General features: G+C 38.5%; 2 protein-coding genes across 4 annotated transcripts in view; both read left to right on the top strand.

The window, feature by feature from the left end:
* The first annotated feature begins 195 nt into the window (after nt 1–195).
* On the top strand, nt 196–9510 carry LOC124049910 (coiled-coil domain-containing protein 106-like). 2 transcript variants are annotated; one of them, XM_046372026.1, is made up of 5 exons: nt 196–391; nt 3123–3340; nt 3743–3955; nt 4048–4254; nt 7165–7686. In XM_046372026.1, the coding sequence occupies exons 2-5, from the start codon at nt 3133–3135 to the stop codon at nt 7485–7487; spliced, it is 951 nt and encodes a 316-aa protein (XP_046227982.1). In that variant the 5' UTR covers nt 196–391; nt 3123–3132; the 3' UTR covers nt 7488–7686. The 2 variants fall into 2 exon arrangements, with proteins under 2 accessions (XP_046227982.1, XP_046227981.1); XM_046372025.1 differs by lacking the exon at nt 7165–7686 and adding an exon at nt 8505–9510 and having other exon boundaries at nt 200–391.
* A 5233-nt stretch (nt 9511–14743) lies between these two features.
* myo3a (myosin IIIA) overlaps nt 14744–19834 on the top strand; it is a 54714-nt gene continuing 49623 nt past the window's right edge. Inside the window, exon 1 of one of the 2 annotated variants that reach the window (XM_046371823.1) lies at nt 14744–15029. The gene's annotated coding sequence lies outside the window, so the exon portion shown is untranslated. Of the gene's footprint in view, nt 15134–19834 lie in introns of both variants that reach the window. The other variant, XM_046371822.1, reaches the window with a different exon arrangement.

Here is a 19834-nt window from a genome sequence, read left to right as displayed (position 1 = left end):
CAGCAGTGCAACTTGCACATTCATACAGTAGCAATATTAATTCAAAAACACTATATGGGTCTATAAGAATAATACGCCGACTTTTGAAGAATGATTACTTTTAATTTTTTATATGCTATTAAATGTGATGTAAAACGGCATTGTCCTTTAAAATAGAATTGAAAAGTACGACTTCCCGTCGAGCCCCTGAAGGCAGCGTAATATTTGGCGTCAGTGCTCTCTGGCCCTGCCCTCAGACGTGTGTGATGTAGTCTCCCAGTTTTGCACTATAGTCACTGTTTATATTTTTGTCGAAGACGGGACATTACACACGACGTGACATTTTGGCTTACAGCAACACACACGCAGGAACATTTCTCACACCGGTTTTACGCACTGGACTCTCTTGCAGGTACGTGTTTCAGTGGCTTTGTCTCCCTTTTGCAGGTAATTACAGTCATTAGCATCCATCTTGGTAAGAGCTAATTGAAACCGCTTCAAGGAGAAATGGTTGGCCCTTTGCCCTCCTAGGCTTTACACCTCTGTATGTTTTAGGAGACCTTACTTCTGTCATGCCGAATACGCCTCTTACCTATCAAAACACTGTTATATTCCGTATAAAATACGTTACATTAATGTGTCAAATTGTAAGGTGCGTTTTCGCACTTCAGTATTTAGTATTAGTATTTTACCCCATATACTAGCACTGAAAATGTAACATTTCTCTAGTTTCTGTCGTAGCTCATTTCCGTAACAATAATTCGCGTGTTATCACGTTGTGTAAAATGTTGGAGCCAGATTGATTACTGCAGCACTACAACACTTGTCTTTTGGTACCGCAACTTGCACATAGTCTGTCATGTTAGTCTCCGTGGACACATAGAGTTTAAACAGTAATGTCCACATTCTGCAACAAAAAATAACGATAGTAAGCTACTGCACTTAAATCTGTTCTACTTTTGAAATGTTGAATTCAGGTATCAAGCACCTGAAAGCACCGCATCTCGGTTTGTATACTCTGCAGCCAATAGAATAACCGTATCAGGTGACACGTTACAACTGTAACAAAACACACGCTGAAGTACAGCAGTGCATAACTAATGCATGACCTATGATGATTTAATGCATCATTAATGTATCATGAATTCCTGTTTCCCGCCATTAAGAAATAATGAAGTCACTATGAGTTTATATGATCAGTTAAAGGGGCACTCCACCCATTTTAAACATGAATGACTTAATGACAACCCTGATGACCATAACGGTTATTTTGTTGGTTTTGTTTAGTTTTCGATTCATGAGTTACCTATTGAGTCAGATGGCTATTGAGTTGCATTCTGGGAAATGTAGGATCCAGTGTTCTTGGAGTTTGAGCGGCTTAAAGTCAGGATACTGCAGCATCATCTGTCAACATTCTGTAATAAATTCAGTCATAATCAGATTTCCGTTTTTGTTTCTCATTTTATTATATTGTGAGAAAAAGTGTCATTCTGCTATACATCAGTATATAAAATAACTGAGACCGATGAATTGATGATCCATCATTTGTTAATTAAGCCCATGAATAAAGTGCGTGTGTTTCATAGCCTTATTTTAAAATGTAACCCAGTAGGATTGAAAATTGGATATTTGCTGATTCTCAGAGTTTGTCAGGTTTCCACAGCAAAGCAAATGCATACTTCAAAGTCCCGTAAATTATAGGGTGCATGTTTCTACAGACTGCAGCCTCTGATATTTGATCCCACTGAAGTTCTGCTGTAGAAATTGTCGCTCCATGGTCACCTTCAAAAGCAGCTGTTCGGCTGATGTAAATTATCCCATGAGATTAAGCTCTATAAACAATATGAAGTATCTTCACATTTCACAGTGCAGGAGCTACTCCAAGGACAAATACTTTTTTGTTGATGTTAAATAACTCTGTGCTAGTGTTGTTGGTAGTTAAGGGACAAAGTGAGTATGTTGCCATTTTCCTTGTAGTCCTTTAAGCCCATTTGATGAAATTTTTCTTGGGGAAGCTTTTGCCTCATTGAAACATCAAACATCAGATAAATTAGACTTCAGTTATTTAAGTCACTACAGAAGTTACAGGAAGTTGCACTCTCTCTGTATCATTCATCGTTTAATTCTAACTCGCATAGTGCAGGATCATATGTGTGTACAGCAAAAAGGAAAATACATAAACACTAAAAACAACATTTCTTTATTAAGCAAATTTCTAAAATGAAATTAAGATATAAGCAAAAAAAAATACAGCTTCCTGCTTAGTCTTAATTAAATGATTAACTGATGCATGATTAATCACGTTCTGATGAAGGTATTCATGTGTCATATATCATGAACTCATGTGGCTCAGGATTAATCAATGATTCGGTCAGTATCAGGTTTGTCTCCCGTTGTTTAGTCATTCAATTCAAAGGTAAAAGCAGAATGCTTAAATGATAGTTTGTCAATCATTAATAGATCAAGACCTGAACATGTGAAATAGAAATTCCGCTGTTATAATTAAGAAAACACCTCAGTCCTTGTATTGATTAGGGTATTGTTCTTGTGTTTAGGTATGCATTAATTAGCTGCTGTTAATTCCTATGCATACATTTTCATGAATTGATGCCTTTTTTCCTTGTAGAAATTCCTACATGAATTCGTGCCAGTTAAAGCTTTAAGAACCTTTATTAAATAAAGAATACATTGTAATCTTTTTTTTTTATTTTGTTTTTATGAATATATTTTTTGCCAATAAGTATTTTTATTTTTTATTTCACATTTAGTTTATATAAAAATAAGCTCACTCTCTTATATGAGTACTAAGATTATTAAGAATTAGGTTGTGAGTGATTTGGCCAAAAGATAATATATATAATATCAATTGGATTTAAAATCAATATCTAAACTGCAATCTTTTTTTCTCAGTGTTGACATCCCTGTCTAGACTATAGCCACATGCGGAAAAGTTTCTCTATTTTAACCATTAAAACGCAATAATGAATTAAAGGTGGTTCTTTCTTTTTTGCACGTACTCATCACTTCTAGTTGGCTACATCACTCTGTTGGTTTGCTCACATAACACTACCAGACAATGAGGTCAAACTGTGAGCATTTCTCGGTTATGTAACCCATATAACCAACCTGTGGTCCCCTCTCAGGTCTGAAGAGATGTCGTCCGTGTGGCAGCAGGAGCCGTCAGGTTACTCCCCCTGTGTAGAGATCGACTCCAGCTCTGTGAGGTGCAAAGACAGGCTCACGTCCCCGTCCTGGCTGAAGCAAGAACAAGACGACCTCCGCATCATCAAGTGGGAGAGCTTCCAAACAGGAGCCTCAGCTGATGCTGTTCAGGACAACACACCCAGCAGCGCCATGTCTGGTAAGAGCACTTTCACTGGCATCATCCGGCAACATCAACACACTGTTGTTACACACGTTTTAATAACTTGGATGCAATCAAACAAGTGATAAAATATTCTAAGCAATCAATAGCTTGTGCAGTCTGAAGATAACTGTGGTTATCTGTAAACTTAAAAGAAGTGGAAAAAGTTTCAGCTTTATTTAAATTGCAAGAAAAACATCCACTCTCTGTTTTATGTCCAGAGCAGTGTCACTGCTTCCCATTTGTCCACATACTTTTTATAACCCCTATCAGATCCCAGATAAGTGGACTTCAAGCAACAGCCACACATCTTTTTTCTACAAACAAAACTATTCCAGCGAAATAATTTGAAGCTCCATGTTTTAATGCTCTCCCTGTGGATGTCTGGTCTTCCTGCAGCTGCCTCACATATAGAAGGCCTGCCACCAAGGGTGCTGCTGACCATCACCAAGCTCCAGTGCATGCTGGAGAGCAAACAGGAGCGCATCGCTGCTCTGGAGAGACAAGTGGAGGACCTGATGCAGGACCGCAAGTTCCTGAGAAGCCAGATTGAAAACCTCACAAGTAACCGCTCTGTACCAACTTTTGCATCACCCAGTCTACTGGCTGAAGGTTTGCGTCTGAAGTGAAGTTGTGGATCATTTATAATTTCACAGAGTGGCCCGGCGGCTCTTATTCATTCCATTTGTGTCATTTTTATACAGCTCCAAAGCCCAGCAAAGTGCAGCACTCAGAAAACAAATCTCGGAAGAGAGAAAGGGCTTCTTGTAGTTCCTCTGACAGCAGTGACAGCGGCTCTGAAGCATCAGACTCATCTGAAGTTTCGGCAGCCTCGAGTGAACACAGAAGGAAGAAACACCATAAGGATAAGAAAAGATCGAAGAAAGGGAAGGACTACAGCAGGAAGAGAGGTAATAATCATGTCTTGTCATTATAGAGGTAGTAAACATTAGTGTTTTGTTGGTGGTGACATCATCAACAGTATCTTCAGTGTCTTATTGAATGGTAAGGCTTTGCAGTATGGTACAGAAAATTGTAAGTAGTTAAAAGGAATGAATGAGGTATAAATAAGGACTTAAGTGCTATTCACTGAATCGATGTCAAGGTGTTCCATAATGATAAGTTACCTACAAACAGCTGGTTAGATGGTGAACTGCTATCTAATGATTAACTACTGGATGTCTGTGAATCTGCATAATGGTAGCTTACATAGTGCATCATTACTGATTTATGAATAATGTGCTAAATAGTACTTAATAAATAAAAAAATGCTTTTGTCCCCTCAAGAGAAATATTTTATCATCATAACCAGGGATTTTCTGATACCACTATCAGGAATGCCTTTAATGCAGCATGGCATGCTGGATTGGGTATCAACAAGTACTCGAGTCTATGCACCAGTCCATGTGACTTATTAACCCCAAAATGGGATGTATGTAACTTCTCAAATTTTGTACTGAACAAGTCGCCAACACATTGTTAGTTTTGGTGGCCTCTCAAGTGGACTAGTGCTTAGTACTAGTACTCTCATCTGACAAATAAATACTGATGTGTAAATGGAGATCCTTACTTCATGATTATCTTATTGGTACTTATTTTTGTGTAAGGAACCATCCCCCCTCAGCAGCTGACAAATAACTACTTACTTCGTATTAGTGATGCATCAGTACTTAATGATTATCTTTTACTGTTTAACTGTAGCCCGTTGTGGATAACCTTATTAACAGAATGGAACACACACCAGTCCTCACCAAAACAGAATTTGAACATCACAGGTGAAAATGAGCAATGAAAGTAAAAAAAACAAAAAGAAAAGAAAAAAACCTTAACCATCAAAACAATAAACATTCATGATGCAGAAAGGCTCCAGTAACTCTTATCTTTCAAAAGGTATAAAAATGAATTTTAAACCAAAAAAAATATTGTTAAATCGCTAGAAACAAATAAATAAACTTTAAGACTTTTTAAAATAAGTTATAATGTCTTTTGGATGCAGTCTGATGAGGTGTATGATATAAATATATAGTAGTGTCAGACTTACATGTACACATAAACAATATGTAGTTTACATATTTTGTCATATATCACATTTATGTATGGGATTGTTCCCTATGATAGTCTTTTTGGCCCCCAAGACATCACGTAACTGCTGAGCCCTTACAGGCATGCGGGTCAGCACTGTTGATGGGGGCCCACACTAGACTTGAACTGGGCGGGATGGAGCCTGTGACGAGAAGCCACTGAAAAAAGCAACCTGCATCGTGTCATCAGCTCGCCACCGCCGCCGCCGATAATTGTCTGTAAGTACATTATTTTATATTTAATGTAAAATTAAAAGCAACATTAATTACAACAAAACTTTGGCGCCTTTTTTGCTATCTGAAATTTGTTACACATCACTTTATAGTGACAAGTTAAGCCCAATGATGAAAAGTAGCTTAATGTCAGTGTGATTACAAGCTAGCTGCCTATTAGCGAAGTTGCAGCTGATAGCGACTCCTCTTCATCCTCCACCTTCACATCTTCCTCTTCATGTTCAATTTGAAAATTTGTTACCTGAAATTTGAATCGTGGATTAAATGTGATATTTATTTGATAAAACTGTCTCCGTTGCTACATGGCTGATTTATGGAGACCTAATTGGTTGGGGGGTGTAGAAAGAGATATTTTTATTTCTTTTATACTGTATTTTGCATGGTGCACTTCCACAACTGATCTGAAGGTGGAGGGCAGAGGAGAAGACAAGACATAGTACACATTGAACAAAGTTAAAGATGAATTTCCCTGACTTTTAAACTAAGTAAAATATAGACTAGTTGACTAGTCTAAAAGTAAAAAAAACACTCTGAAAACAGTAAAAATTGAGCACAAATTAAGATTAAACATTGTCCAGAAAATATATTAGGTATACTTTAAGAGTAGTCACATTCTTCAGTAATTTATTGGGTGCAGCAGTTAACCAGCATTGTTAATAATAGTAACAAATACTCATTTTATATCAAGCAACACTTAATGGAATCCAGGAAGGAAGACATGACATTTCAGTGCAAATTACGTCAATATGTAATTTAAATGTGTAAGCTTAAACTTCAAACCAGCAAGGGGCTGCATAGACAGACTAATAACTTAAGAATTTCTCGTAGCAGTGTCTCTTGGAGTGTCGCTTCTTGTCTTTGATTTGTTACTCACCGTTAATGTTTTTCAACATGTTATATTCAAGAATCCATAACCATTGTCCATAAGTCTCCATGCAGCAAAACATTTCACCAATACAAAATCTTATCAAATTAGGGTCAGTGTTCAAATTTTAAAAAAAGTTTTATTTTATCCCTACAGTGGTTGCACTTTTCAATGACTTAGTAGACTTACACTTTTGGCTTTCAAAACCGTTTTTTATCTACCCTATGTATTTATTACCTGTACGACAAGGTGAGGTTTACTCTTCTCTGTGAACTGTCCATGTTGTATTGATTTTAGCACCATATGTAAACTGTCTGTACTATACTGTCAATTTCCTGTTTTAAAACAGCACAGCCACTTGAACTAAAAAATTGGCACTTCATACTCATGAAGTCATAATTTCAGCTGTACGTTTTAGATTCCATGTGTGTGTGCTGACTTTCTCATCAGAAGGTGGAGGAATTGGTGGTGGCATGACACCTAATTGAGACTAGTTTAAAGCTACTACAACTACTACATTTTCCAGCCATCTTGTGCCTATAACTAGCCAGACTTTAAGCAGAAATGTAAATATGTCAGCATTTATTATGTCAGTTGGGATGTCTCAAAAAAATAACAAACTCATGATATTTTTTTTTCAGTCCTGACCCCAGAAGAGGCCATGGAAAGGTATCGACGGGTACTGCAGGTGGTAAAGGAAGGCAACACCAAGTCTGCTGCCTATGATCTGGTGGGCGTAGACAGAAAAACTGTTGTGGACACAGCTCCAATTTCAGAGCTAAATGCTGTGAACACTGCTGCATATAAAGCGATGCGGGCCACAATGACGAGAGGGGAGACCTTGTCTTCCTTCTCCAATCGCTGTAAAGTCCGCATTGTGCAGGATGGCTTGGAGAAGAAGGTGGAGGAGATGAAGATGGCTGGGACATTATTAGAAATATACAGCAGGGCCAAAAAACATTAGCTTTGTTTTTTTTTTTTTATTGTTTTGTTTTATTACAGTAAATGTGCACTCTTAATTTTAAGTTTGAATCAACTCTATCAACTGTCATTTTATGTGTAGGCCTATTAATGTTTCAACAAATCATGTTCTTGTAAAGAGGACTCTTTTTTTTTTCTACTTCTTGGTGTTGACATGTAGTTTTGCTATGATGATGCAGGACCCTTCTGCTATTCTATAAAATCTTTCTCGCACTAATTTTGTTCTTATCAATTTTTCATTTTCCATTTGTTCTTTGATGATCAGTAGCCCTTATTAAGAAAACACTTCCATACAGATTAATGATTTAGTATTTGTCAGTTATCCGGGGGATGGCTCATTTTACTTGAGGAGACAAATACTAGGTAACTAAATGATAAGATAATCATGAATATATAATGCGTCACTAGGTCTAAGTAGCTGTTTATCAGTTGCTGATCAATAGTTCGGTTTGCTTGAGGGGACACAAAAATGCTAAGTACAAAAATACAAAAATAGCAATGAATATGGAGGCACTAAGGAAGTAATGATTTGTTATTAAGTGCCATCTAGCACCTCGTTCAGAGTTAATCAGGAATGATGCATTAGTAACTTACCGTCATGTGGATACATCTGAATAGCTGCAGATTTTTAGGAGCTAATCATTAGATACGTGATCATTGGACAATATCTAACCATTTATGTCAATTACTCATTAACTAGAAGTTACTAGAAGAATCCCGTACTTGTTTGATTCATCAGTTGGCAGCATGTACTTCAATTTAGAACTTGAAATTGGAATAAATCTTGTGTAAATTGTTTTCACTATTTTTTTTTTCACTTCCATTGGGAAGGTAAGACAATGTGTAAGAATAAAAGAGAGAGTTAGTAGTTAACTGTTTTTTAAGTTGTTAAAAAAAAGTTAATAAAAAAGTTAAAGTTAAGTTTAGCCTTTATCCCTTTTGCACATGCTAATCAAGAGTCTGTGTTTAATTGTACATGCCTTGTCATTTATTCCACCAGCCACCGGTGTCCAGTATGTCATCCACCGCTATAAACAAGTCCTGTCAGCCTTCATCAAGAAGAAAAGCATGAGTGAAGCCTTCCGCCATCTTGGAATTGACCGCAACACCATTGCCAACACAGCATCTATTGCCGAGCTTCATCTGGCCGGCAAAGACATGGTCCCCTTGGTGGGCATGTTTCGCCAAGGAGAAGAGACTCTGGTCAGCTACGCCCAAAGGTGCACCTTGGTCATTGATAGTGACACTGAACTGTCCAGGAAAATAGACCAGATGAAAGCCAATGGTGAGCTGCTGCCCATCTCAGGGAAAAGGCCGAGGGGGTTGCATTCTAATCTGCAGCCGCTAGTGGGTGCAACAGAGAGCATTTTAATAGGTTGATGATTATTCCATTGCATAGACAGCTGATATGTAATGCCTTCACAAAATAATGTTCTTCTGGTTGTTTATCTCCCAATCTGAATTGCTGGATTTAAATGCTTTATGTAGGTTTTTTTTTTTGTTTTTTTTTTTTTTTGTTTTGTTTTGTTTTGCGATTGATTGATTTATGTCCCAAGGAGAACAACAATTATTTTCAGTATCCACATACACATGTATAGGATGTACATTTTGTACTTGATAGCCATAAAAAAATATTCACAGCTGCTTTCACTATTGGAAAATAAAGATTTTTTAAAAATTATTATTTAGGAGCAGAGGTGGGGTTGAAGTGTTAGAAGTACCCACAAGATGGCAGTGCTCACATATAAAATTATGTTTATAAATCACTCCTGTTATCATTTACTCCAAAATGGTGGATAGTAAATTTCCATTTTCCAGCACCTAGATTTGTTGGAAGTGTAACTTCATGTTCATGGACTTTGTGAAGATAATTTTGTTGACATTATCCAGTAATTCATTATGCTGTAATGGAACTGAGTGATTTTAAAACTGCATTTGATGCAAAGTGTGTTGATGTTTCTCAAATGCAAACAACTGCAAATGAAAACACCATCTGTTCACACACAGATATGAGTTCTTTTGTTTTTGTTTTTGTTCTGCTTTTAAGTGTCTTGTATCAAGTCGCTCACATTAGACCACTTTACATGACCTTTTAATATAGCTTTTGAATCTGCAACCTTTCAGACAGAAAGTCAAAATCACTTGATTCTAGGATGGTAAAGGAGTAAAATATCAGCATCACATCAACGTCAAATCATATAACTTCTGTCTTCTGTAAGATTAAATATGACTGACAACATGCAATGCAGTGCAGTACAACTATACATGGATTAAATGTGGCCCTGCTCTCAGAGGTGTATTATTACTATGTCTCTTGACCAGAGGACTGGGCAGCACCACTTGTGTAGACAGATGGAAAAGCTTGGTAAGACATCCTTGGGCGATGGGAAGCGTCAGTGCAAAGTGTTGTCATTGGCTTCCCTGCTGTTTGCTTTTCACATGGAGTGACAAATTACTCGTACAAAGCCATTACAAGGGCTGCACCCATGCTGTTTATCTTTGCGTGGGACTCTGTCACTGTTGCTCCGTTTCACATGCCGACTATCTGCTTATCTTTCAGTCTCACATTCCAATCTGTCTGTCCCCTCCCCCTAACTTCTTCTGTTATGAACTCATTCAGTCGTTTCTCATTACCTATCACTTCTCCATCTCTTCTTCATCCTTGCTTTTCCTGTCTGTTTCATCCGTTCACCCTCAACAAAAAACTGGACAAGTTTTTGGATGGTGTAGAAATATTTCATGCCAGCAGAGGTGACTATACGTGACCTGAGGTTCCTCTCAGCCTGTTCGTAGCCAAAGGGGACAGATGCATGCTGCTCTTCACAGCAGCATGAGTTAGAAAAGGGTGGTTGTATGTCATCTCTTCCTACCTCCTGAGGCATGCAAATGTCACTTCTGCTCTCCTTGTCGCCGGCACGAGACATTATGGCAAATACTGAAACGAAAAATGACACTTGAGAGCAAGGTACACGATGTTTTCAAGGTATATGACGAGTTCATTTTTGCACACCACCCCTGTTGGTCAGCATGTCACTAAAAATGCGGGCTCCACCTGCTAATACTGAAGAGTGGCAGCTGCGAATTTGGTCCTAATGACTCGGGGCGATGGAGCTCAGAGCTGAAGACGGAGATAGGACGTGGGCCTAATCGAGCCTGAAGCATTCTCTCCTCCTCCCCCAGCCTTTTGACTCACACTGGTGGGGTACCAGCTGGGACTCCATTTCGTGTCTTTCCTGGTTGCAGGTGCCACGTCATTGTGGGGGCTCCAAGTGCCTGATGGGTACAAAATCAACCCTCCTTCTCCTCCTCCTCCCACTCCAGCTTTGATCCTGACCTTGACAAAAAGAGCATCTGGACGTTCTCACAGAGAGTAGCTTGTAATAACCACCAATCACCCTCTTAATGGTGCAAGTAAAATGTGTTTGAACTGGTGAGTTCAAATGGACTGGGGTTATGTTTTGTTGTTATACTGGCAGCGAGTGCCAGACCTGCCGATTAATAAATGTCTCAGACATATTATATAATGGATTGCAAGGCTTGTAATGGAGCAAAAGAGCTAAGACTTGAGCAATTGATTTTATGCTCTCTTGGGAAAATAGTTCTTGGTTTAAAAGAACAATGGGTATAATGTCACTTTAACTTAGATTATTGCAGGATTATGAGTAACCAATTATGTTGGTATTTTTTTCAGCATATTGTTTTTTGTTCATGTAGAAGAATGTTAAGTATTACTTATGAAAAGTTCTTTGTTGTTTGCCTGTCTGGTGTCATATTAAGTATGCTTCTACCAACTTATTTTCCATTCCTGACTGCTGTTATAGTTATCAGTTTTTCTGTTAAGGACCAATGAAATACAGTCTTGTTTTGAAGAAATAGTTTGACATTTTGGGAAATGTCACTGGAAACAATGGAAAAGAGCAATGTCCTGGAGTAACTTTAAGTTAGTGAGAATTCCTGCACAATCTCCATAAATCTCTGTTGTGTCCTTTTTACACTTTGATTTCAGCATAGATTATATAAACACGATATAATGTCCTAACTGCTCTTTTGAGAAGCTGGTAGGTTGATTTTCTTGCCTTTACGCAGCTTTTTCCCTGTTTGCACTTTTTTGTGCCAAGCCAAGCTTTAGCCAGAGGACTGTTAGCTTAGCTTTGCACAAAGAATTTTGACAGGAGAAAACGTGAACAGACAGTTGGTGTGAGTGTCTTCACCTTTTTGTTTTGTCCTTGGTCTTCTCACTAATGAAATCTTAAAATAACATGCTCACTGCTCCAAAAATAAGTAGGTCAGGGCACCAATGCAAAGCCAGTTCAACACAAAAGAATCAGGTAGTGCATTATGGGTATTTCCCCCTGTGGTAGAATTGGGGTGGGGGCCGGAGTCTGCGTGCTGGTGGGTGCCTATTCTTGTCCTTTTTCTGCAGTGGCATCAGATGGCTGGTGGTGCAGTCAAAAACAGTGTTTGTTAACACACAATCCAAGTTTATTCCTCAGCTTTATTTCCTGGGAGACAAAATACACATGGACATTTTTTTGTTCTCCAAGCTAGTGTCAAATCCCCTGTTTATTTGGTGCAGGAGGGCAGGGTTGCTTTGGTGTAGCACACCACCGAGCTGCTGGTTTTGAGAGGCACTAGAGGACAGTGTTGTATCTACTTCATTTTTGTCATGTACTATTGTTAGTGGCCAGACACATCAAGCAGACACCCCTCAATGCTCAGTTTTCCTTGCTGCAGCTGAACAGATTCATTCTGATACGTTAACAGTAATAAGTGTCCACTACAATGTAGGGTCAGTCTTTTAATGTGTATATTAAGTCAAACGCGTGGATAAGAAAATACTGACACAAGTTTAAACAAACATTCTCAGGCAAAAGTGTCAGTATTTGCCTGACATTTCTTTTTTTACATCCTTCAAGCTGTCCACACTGGCAAATAATTCCAGCCAATGATATAACAGACATTAATGAGACTTCTTTTGGCAATTATAATATTCAGAATAAAAGCAAAGATGCTAATCTGAAACCACAGGACAGCTATACAATGACAGCCTTTCTGCCAGTGCTTGATCAACAAGTCATAAGATATTGCTGGTGTGCTTTCCATCTGGCTGCCACTGATAAGAACTAACTGGGGGTGGCTGGATAATAGTCTCCCAAGCTTAAAAGGGATGGGGGTAATCTATTCTGGGGGAATCCAGCAAACAGGACCCTATAAACTAAACATAATCTCCCCCTTAGGAGGACATTCGGGCAAAGACGGCCTCTTCGATTTACACAGTTCTGGTGGAGGGGTGGGGGTCGGTGGGGACATCATGCTGCCACAGTCATGATCTGCCTGGAGCGTGATTTCATTCCTGGAGAAACAAGATGGCTGCATTCACCCACAACATATGAGGTATGTCTATGAGCTGTAGCACGTGTTATCCACCAAAGTTGCGTGACTGAGCTTCTACACAAATGTTGAAGCATTTCTCTGCGGAGGACCTGCATGTTCTTGTTTCTGTGCATTGAAGGAAATACATAAAACTGGTATGACCTCTATTTTCAGGGTCAGAGGCACTGACTGTTTTTTTTTCACCCCCCAGGTGTCCTCAGACTGACAGGGGTGCCTCCTGGGAGATGAAAGAGCAAAAGATGACAAATAGTCCTGTACATGTTCTATGTTGTAGGCTTGGAGAGGTTGTTTGTAATATCTGACCAGCTGTACATTGTATATTTATTAAAAGGTAACCAGTGAAAAAAATGGAATTCAATAAAAAAGATAAATTAACTTCAAACCTGCATAGGCATCCATCTGTGAACAAGCCCCCCACCCCCCACCCAAGAAACTAGCAAAATGAGGACTCACGTGATATACAACATTTAAACAGGTGAGTAGATGATGACATGTGACGTAGAGAAATACGCAAGATGACAGCTTGAAGGAACCTCAACTCCACCCTCAAATCTCATTGGTTATTTGTCCAGTGACGCAGGACAGATATCTTTGGCACGAAAAAAAGAAAAAAAAAAAACAGAAAAAACATTTGAAGAGGACCGGATGCAGGCAGACACAAGCCTCACGATTTAGAATATTTGCCAATAGCCGGGGACGATCTGGATGTTGTCCTTGACGTTTCAGAGTGACAAAACCACCAAGTATATATGAGGAGGCATCCTCTCAGCGGTGGTGTCTATTTCCTGATGTGTTCCAGCAAAATAGCAGGATGACTCAGTCAGAGGTCTCAGGCAGGGTTAATGATCGGAACAAAATGAAAGGAAAGAGAAGAAAAGGGAAAGTGGAGGAGTGAGATGACTAAAATTCCACCGGCCATTAACCGCCGATCAGAGCTGTCACATTATCTGGAAACACAGATAGATGGGTGGTTTGGCTGTAGGGAAATGCTCTGACTGTCTGCCATGAAAGCGGTCTTGTATTTCCCACTAGAAATCAGAGTTTGTTGAGGACAGTATGTTTTGCAATGTGATGGTGATTGCATGGCACATACTGTCTCTGCAAAACAATGCAACAGCCCCTGTCTCATCTGTCCCATCTGGGTGAATTTTTTAGGGTTTTTTTATGTTTCCATTTTAGAAAGCAGGGATTCTGCTGGATTGGGGGAAGCTGGGTTTCTCCTGTGTATTCTCCTCAGCTTGACCTCTATTATGATAACAGCTGTTAATTACACAGTGGAGGGTTTCCCAATGAATCTGTCTGTTGTTTTCACATATTGTACTTTCCCCCTGCATCTTCCATTACTTTCACAGAGTCACAGAACATACATATAATGCTGTACACATGTCTTTTTCTTTTGCTCATAATACATGCTCTTTGCACACTCTGTGATGTTATGGTGAATTTTTGAGACGTGGGTGTATTTGCTTGTGTTTATGAATGTCAGCTGAATTTGGCAGCGCTACCTAACATGGAAAACCGTGTTTGCAGCCATTCACAGCAAAAGAAGATTCAGTTTAATCTGTGTTTTCAGTATGTTTAGTCCATCAGGGATTTCCAGCACTGCAAAATAAGGCATGGAATTGAAAAGCTTAAAGTAAAATTTAAGTGGACACACTAAAATCCGAATCTGTTTTGAATGAAATTTCATATTTGCTGGTATCTGGCACTAAGATAGCAATTATCTTTAGTCGCCATTATGCAACCACTGCAGAGTACCTAGGTTAGTCTAATTGTGTCATAGCTTGAAGTTTCTTGTTAAGCTGCTGTTGTAATTTGTAGCTTTTTCATCCCCTTGCCTAACCTTAGACAACTGTCTTAATTTGATAGATGTCTGCGGTTCTAGTGTTTTACACTTCCTGTCTTTGCTCATTTTCCCTCCTTTATTTGATTGCTTGCCCCACCCTGATTGTTTCCACCTGTTTCTAGCACCCTTTCTCTATATATACCTGCACTCTTGTGTATGTTGTGAGTTTGCCTTTGTTTGCTGACTTCCTTGAAGTCTGTATTTCCCTGAGTTATTTGGATTGTTCTTTGGACTCTTTTTGCCTGTAGTCCTGGCTGCCTTTGTTTGCTTCTGTTCCATTTTTGAGTAAGTTTATTAAAGATTTTTTGTTCACCTTCTCCCTTGCATCAGTGTCTGCACTGTGAGTCCTCCATTTTGTGACTGCTGACATGGAACTAATGTTACATAAAGTAAGTAAACAAATTCTGCTTTAAACCCACCTGTTTTAAACCCCCAAACGCACTAAACAAAGCTTTGTTTAGATGCTGTCGACCTTAATAAGTCAAGCAAACTTATACTAGGACTTCCAGGGATGGAAAGATGAAAATTTGCAGACATATGTAGGCTTCCTCATAAAATCAGGCTTGAGAAATGAATGCTGAAGAGCATCAGAGGGCATTTACATTCAGAACATTATACAACTCTTCTCCACTGGGAAAGAGGGCAAACTCTCTTTGGATGATGAGTCACTGTTGGGACTAGTCAGCATCGTGTCATGAACCCTGCTGACTGTACGTATGTGGGCAGTAATTGTCAAAAGCAGTTTATTATTTGCTTTGTAGTTTGTGTTTGATGAACTCACACTGTATAGACAAAAGTATTGGGACATGTGATATTACACCAACGGGGACCATCACATAACATAACATCACATTCGAAATACATAGACATTAATAAGCAGTTGAGTTGAGTTGGTCCAATGATTTGGACTTTGTTATCTAACTTAATACCTACAAAACAAACTACATTCCCATCAGTCTCATCTGGACTTTGTGTTTAATGCTAATTCACAGATGCTAGCATGCTGACACACTAAACAAAGATGGTGAACACGGAAAAAACATATTTAAAACATCAGCATGTCAGTGTTGTCACCTTGGGAATATTAGCATGCTGACAATAGCATTGACCTCAAAGTACTGATGGTGAAGCTGTAGTCTTGATAATATTTTGCTAGAAAGAAATCTTTCAGGTCTTTATACGCATTCAAACCTGAATAAAATAGAACTGGATTTGAAATCCTTTCAATATAGGAATAAATAGTTCAATAGAACAGAAATGGTGAGCTGCAAATTGAATGCCACTTCCCTTGAACAGGTCAGATTAACATTGTATTGTATATTGAGCTATTCCTGTTTCCACAGTCATATTGGCTATGTGTTCAGTTTGTTTGCCTCATCACTATATTAATTTGAATTCATTTATGCAAACATTTTCTTTCTCGATTTTACCTCAAGGCACTCTTCCCTTCACAGAGCTTAAATAATCAAAAGTGAAATGCTTTAGATTACACTATCCCCTTAACAAATGAGAGAGGAAAGGACAATGGATGAGAACACAAATGGCAAACTCTAAGGTTCACAGAAAGCTAATAAAAACAAAATTATCAGGTCAGCTATAAAAAGGCTAGTATCCTAATGATCTGTTAAATGCACAATCCCAATACTCATTTAAGTGGCTCATGATATGCTATATACCACAGCTGGGGAAGTCACGGCCGAATGGTTTGCTACAATGGCAGCCAGTCATTGAAGGCAGCGACAGGCCTGTCAGGCATTCACGGCCACAATAGCCTCATCACAAGCCTTATTCAATCAGTCTTCACAGACCTCCACTGATCTGCATCACAGAGGAATTAACAATCAGAGCGTCCGTCCTTAAATCTCCTTCATGTAATCTCTGATTTCTCTTGATTGTGTCCGACACTGTCCTATTATTTAACTAGGTGCTTTCCAGTATGGCTGTGTGATTAGTACAGGGAGTGGAAAGGACAAGGCCATACTGTTATACTGTTTTTCTGTATGGTTGTATGAATTATAGGTGATCACAGAAAGGCTTTTGATTCTAATGTTTTGACGTGCTACATTCTGCTCTTGTAGGTCAGTCTGAATCCATGAAAATGATGTGATATTTACATACTTGTTTTTCTTTCTGTTACCTCAGAATTGAAGACTGCAGGATGTGATAGGGACAGCAAAACACAAATTCAACCTCACTGAAGTCATTCAGGCCAGAATTAACCTTGTGATGGTGGTGCAGGACAGTGAGGGGTCCGGGGCAATGATGTCAGAAGCGATATGAGGTCGATATTGATTCCCACATGTGTGCACACAAAGAGAGAGTGACTGTGTTAATCAATATCCTTATCAGTCAATCAGTCAATCGTCATGAACTGCAGTTTGTCCTTTCAAACCAGTGCATCACCATTGGGGTTGGTTCTGATTACTTTGAGATGCAGTCAGTCAGAATTCATTGGAGTACAAAAAATATAATGTAATGAATACTTTTGGATTACTTTGGGCTACCCTGAAATGTAGGAAGCTGACTTTGAATCTTATATCCCAAGAGGAGCACTTACTCAAAACGTTCATCTTACATTTTCAGTCTAGGGAAGAAATGAATAAAAACTCAACTATTAAAAAATCTAAATGAATATTTATGAGCTCACCGTTAAGAAATCCACAGTCTTTATATACAATTGAACATAATTGGTATATTCAGGCATTAAAAAAGTGTCATAATTTTCAAATTGCCATATTTTAAAAGTACAATCAAAAAATTTAATCAAGTCATCCTTGACAATTTAATTCTAATTCATTTATAAATCCTTTCAAAAAAATGTGGGCTTATTGTAGCTGCTTAATTTTTGTCAAAAGCTGAAACTGATCACATAATTCTAGTTACAGGTAATCCATTACCACCCAACTCTGGTCACCACTGCAACAAAACTGCTGTTTGAGGACATGCATATGTTTTTCCTTTTTTTAGAGCAAACTGGTTTGGCCTGAGGGGCTGCAGGAAGCTGTAAATCTCATTAGAATAAATGTTCATTTTGGCAGCATTTTCTTATTCTGTGCAGTGTGAATGTGAAGTCAAAGTCAGTTTCACTAAGAAAGTTGATTTTTCAATTGTATCATTGTGTACAGGTATTGATCAAATTGCAGAATGCAGAATGTGTAACGCAGTTTTCACATATAATGTTTATTATTTTTGTCTGAAGCCAGGACAAATGACACAGTATGACACAATGCAGAGATAGCCATAACAACAGTGCAGCCAGAGTTTAGTGAGTGGGCTAGAGGAGATAAAGCTGAATGACTTGCTTGTCATTGCAGTGCCACTTAGTTTTCAACAGCATAATTGTTCTCAACCCCTAACACTGCTCTGAATCCTAACACATTTCACACGTTACATGTCAGCAGAGTAGGTCTGAAAACATGTCTGAAAACAGCTACTTTAATTTCAGGTAAGACACTTCATTCGTTTCTTATGCTAATTTTATATTTAAGTGCTGGGCTGCGTTATTGTGTTGAATGTTTCAGGTAGCTTCAGCTGTGCGTTTGAGCAATTGTTAGGATTTTTATAAGACTCGCTAATGGATAAAGAAACACAAAAGCCATGCAGCTCCAACAGAGCTGTTGTAAAGAGAAATGGAAATCAGCTTTTATGATGCCTGTCAAATGGTATAAGCATGTGTTTGTTTAGCTTTTGTTTGTTTTATGTTTTAACAAATATAATAATTTTCACTGAATGTGAGATTAAACTGAATCTACTTTTATGCTTTTTTGACACTGTAAAAACATGTATTTGACTGAGAAGACTGAAATGAAATGTAAATCCCACAGAAGGACATACTGAGAGGATTGTTTAATCCTGCAGCCATCTTATATGTTTCATACGATGAGATATCTCATAGGCACAGCGTCAGTCAGAGTGAATCTTTCTTCACGATGTTGAGACTTGCGGCTGATCGGTGGGTGAGAAGCTGGAGTGCAGCAGAGCAGTATGTAGGTTACCTGTCACGAAATTAAGCCTATTATCTGCTTATGTAACACATCACACATTTGGCTGTGTGTCGCATGTGGGTTCTCATCCAATAGTTTATACAGTATGTGGCATTAAGCAAAGACAGGCAGACTTCTGTAAAGACGGTGCACTCATTAGGAAGTTTCTTCCAGAACTATATTAGAATTGTGTTGGTTTTGCTGCAGTGTTACTGTTTCCATATAAGGAAAATAATAGCTTGAGTACATTGTTGCAGGCTCATATATATTTTTTTAATAATGATAATGATAAGAAGAAGAAGAGGAAATGTGATTAAAGCTAAATGATCTCAGGATGCTCATAATGTAACATACTAATGTTTAGCAGCACATTTTGGGCCAATGATGATGCTTAAAAAGGGTTATCATATCATCCTAAAGGTGACGTGAATTCTTTGATGAAAGACTTTGAGGAAATACATCCAGTAGTTGTTGAGAATTTAAAAAGTGTCAACTTCCTGGCTAGATGATAAAATTGATCCATTGATGATCCATCATCTAGAACCGTGAATGTATGTACATTTGGTACAAATCCATCTTGTGGATGTTAAGCTTTTTGAACATTTTGACTTGCTGGTGTTACTTGATGAAAAAGTCAGGGGATCGCCTTCATCAGTATAGGGTTCATTATCGGGGCAACAGGAATATCAAATTTCGCTAAAACACACGATGTCATCGTCTTGGTAGAGAAATCATGGGGTCACCAAAGTCGTTAAAATTCATCCCCTGGGAACCATCAATACTTGTAATAACAGTGGTTGAGATATTTCAGTTAAGACTAGCTACAGACCAAGATTGTCATCCTTGAAACCTCCAACCTGCAGAAGCACAGATAAATGGAAAATGAAAAGGACTAAAAGCAATAATTTTGACAATTATGAGCTAGATTTACAGGCATCTTCCATCATTGGTATTTTGTGTCCTAACTGTTCAAATAGTGGGGCACGGGGAAGAGAGGTTTGTCCAGTCTGCACGCTGAGCTGGACCTTTGCCCACTCTAATCATACGGCTATTATGGCCATCAGTGCGTCTCCATTCTTGGTTTTGGTTCAGATTCCAGGAGCCATT

The sequence above is a fragment of the Scatophagus argus genome, chromosome 18, assembly GCF_020382885.2.
Source record: "Scatophagus argus isolate fScaArg1 chromosome 18, fScaArg1.pri, whole genome shotgun sequence".
Classification (NCBI taxonomy): Eukaryota; Metazoa; Chordata; class Actinopteri; family Scatophagidae; genus Scatophagus; species Scatophagus argus.
This window is presented reverse-complemented; position numbering and strand designations above follow the sequence as displayed.

Excerpts from the sequence above, each read along its gene's own strand:
- LOC124049910 (XM_046372025.1), top strand. The coding sequence starts at position 3,133 with ATGTCGTCCGTGTGGCAGCAGGAGCCGTCAGGTTACTCCCCCTGTGTA. Across the intron at positions 3,341-3,742 it reads ACCCAGCAGCGCCATGTCTG|CTGCCTCACATATAGAAGGC; the intron begins GTAAGAGCACTT and ends GTCTTCCTGCAG. Across the intron at positions 3,956-4,047 it reads ACCCAGTCTACTGGCTGAAG|CTCCAAAGCCCAGCAAAGTG; the intron begins GTTTGCGTCTGA and ends ATTTTTATACAG.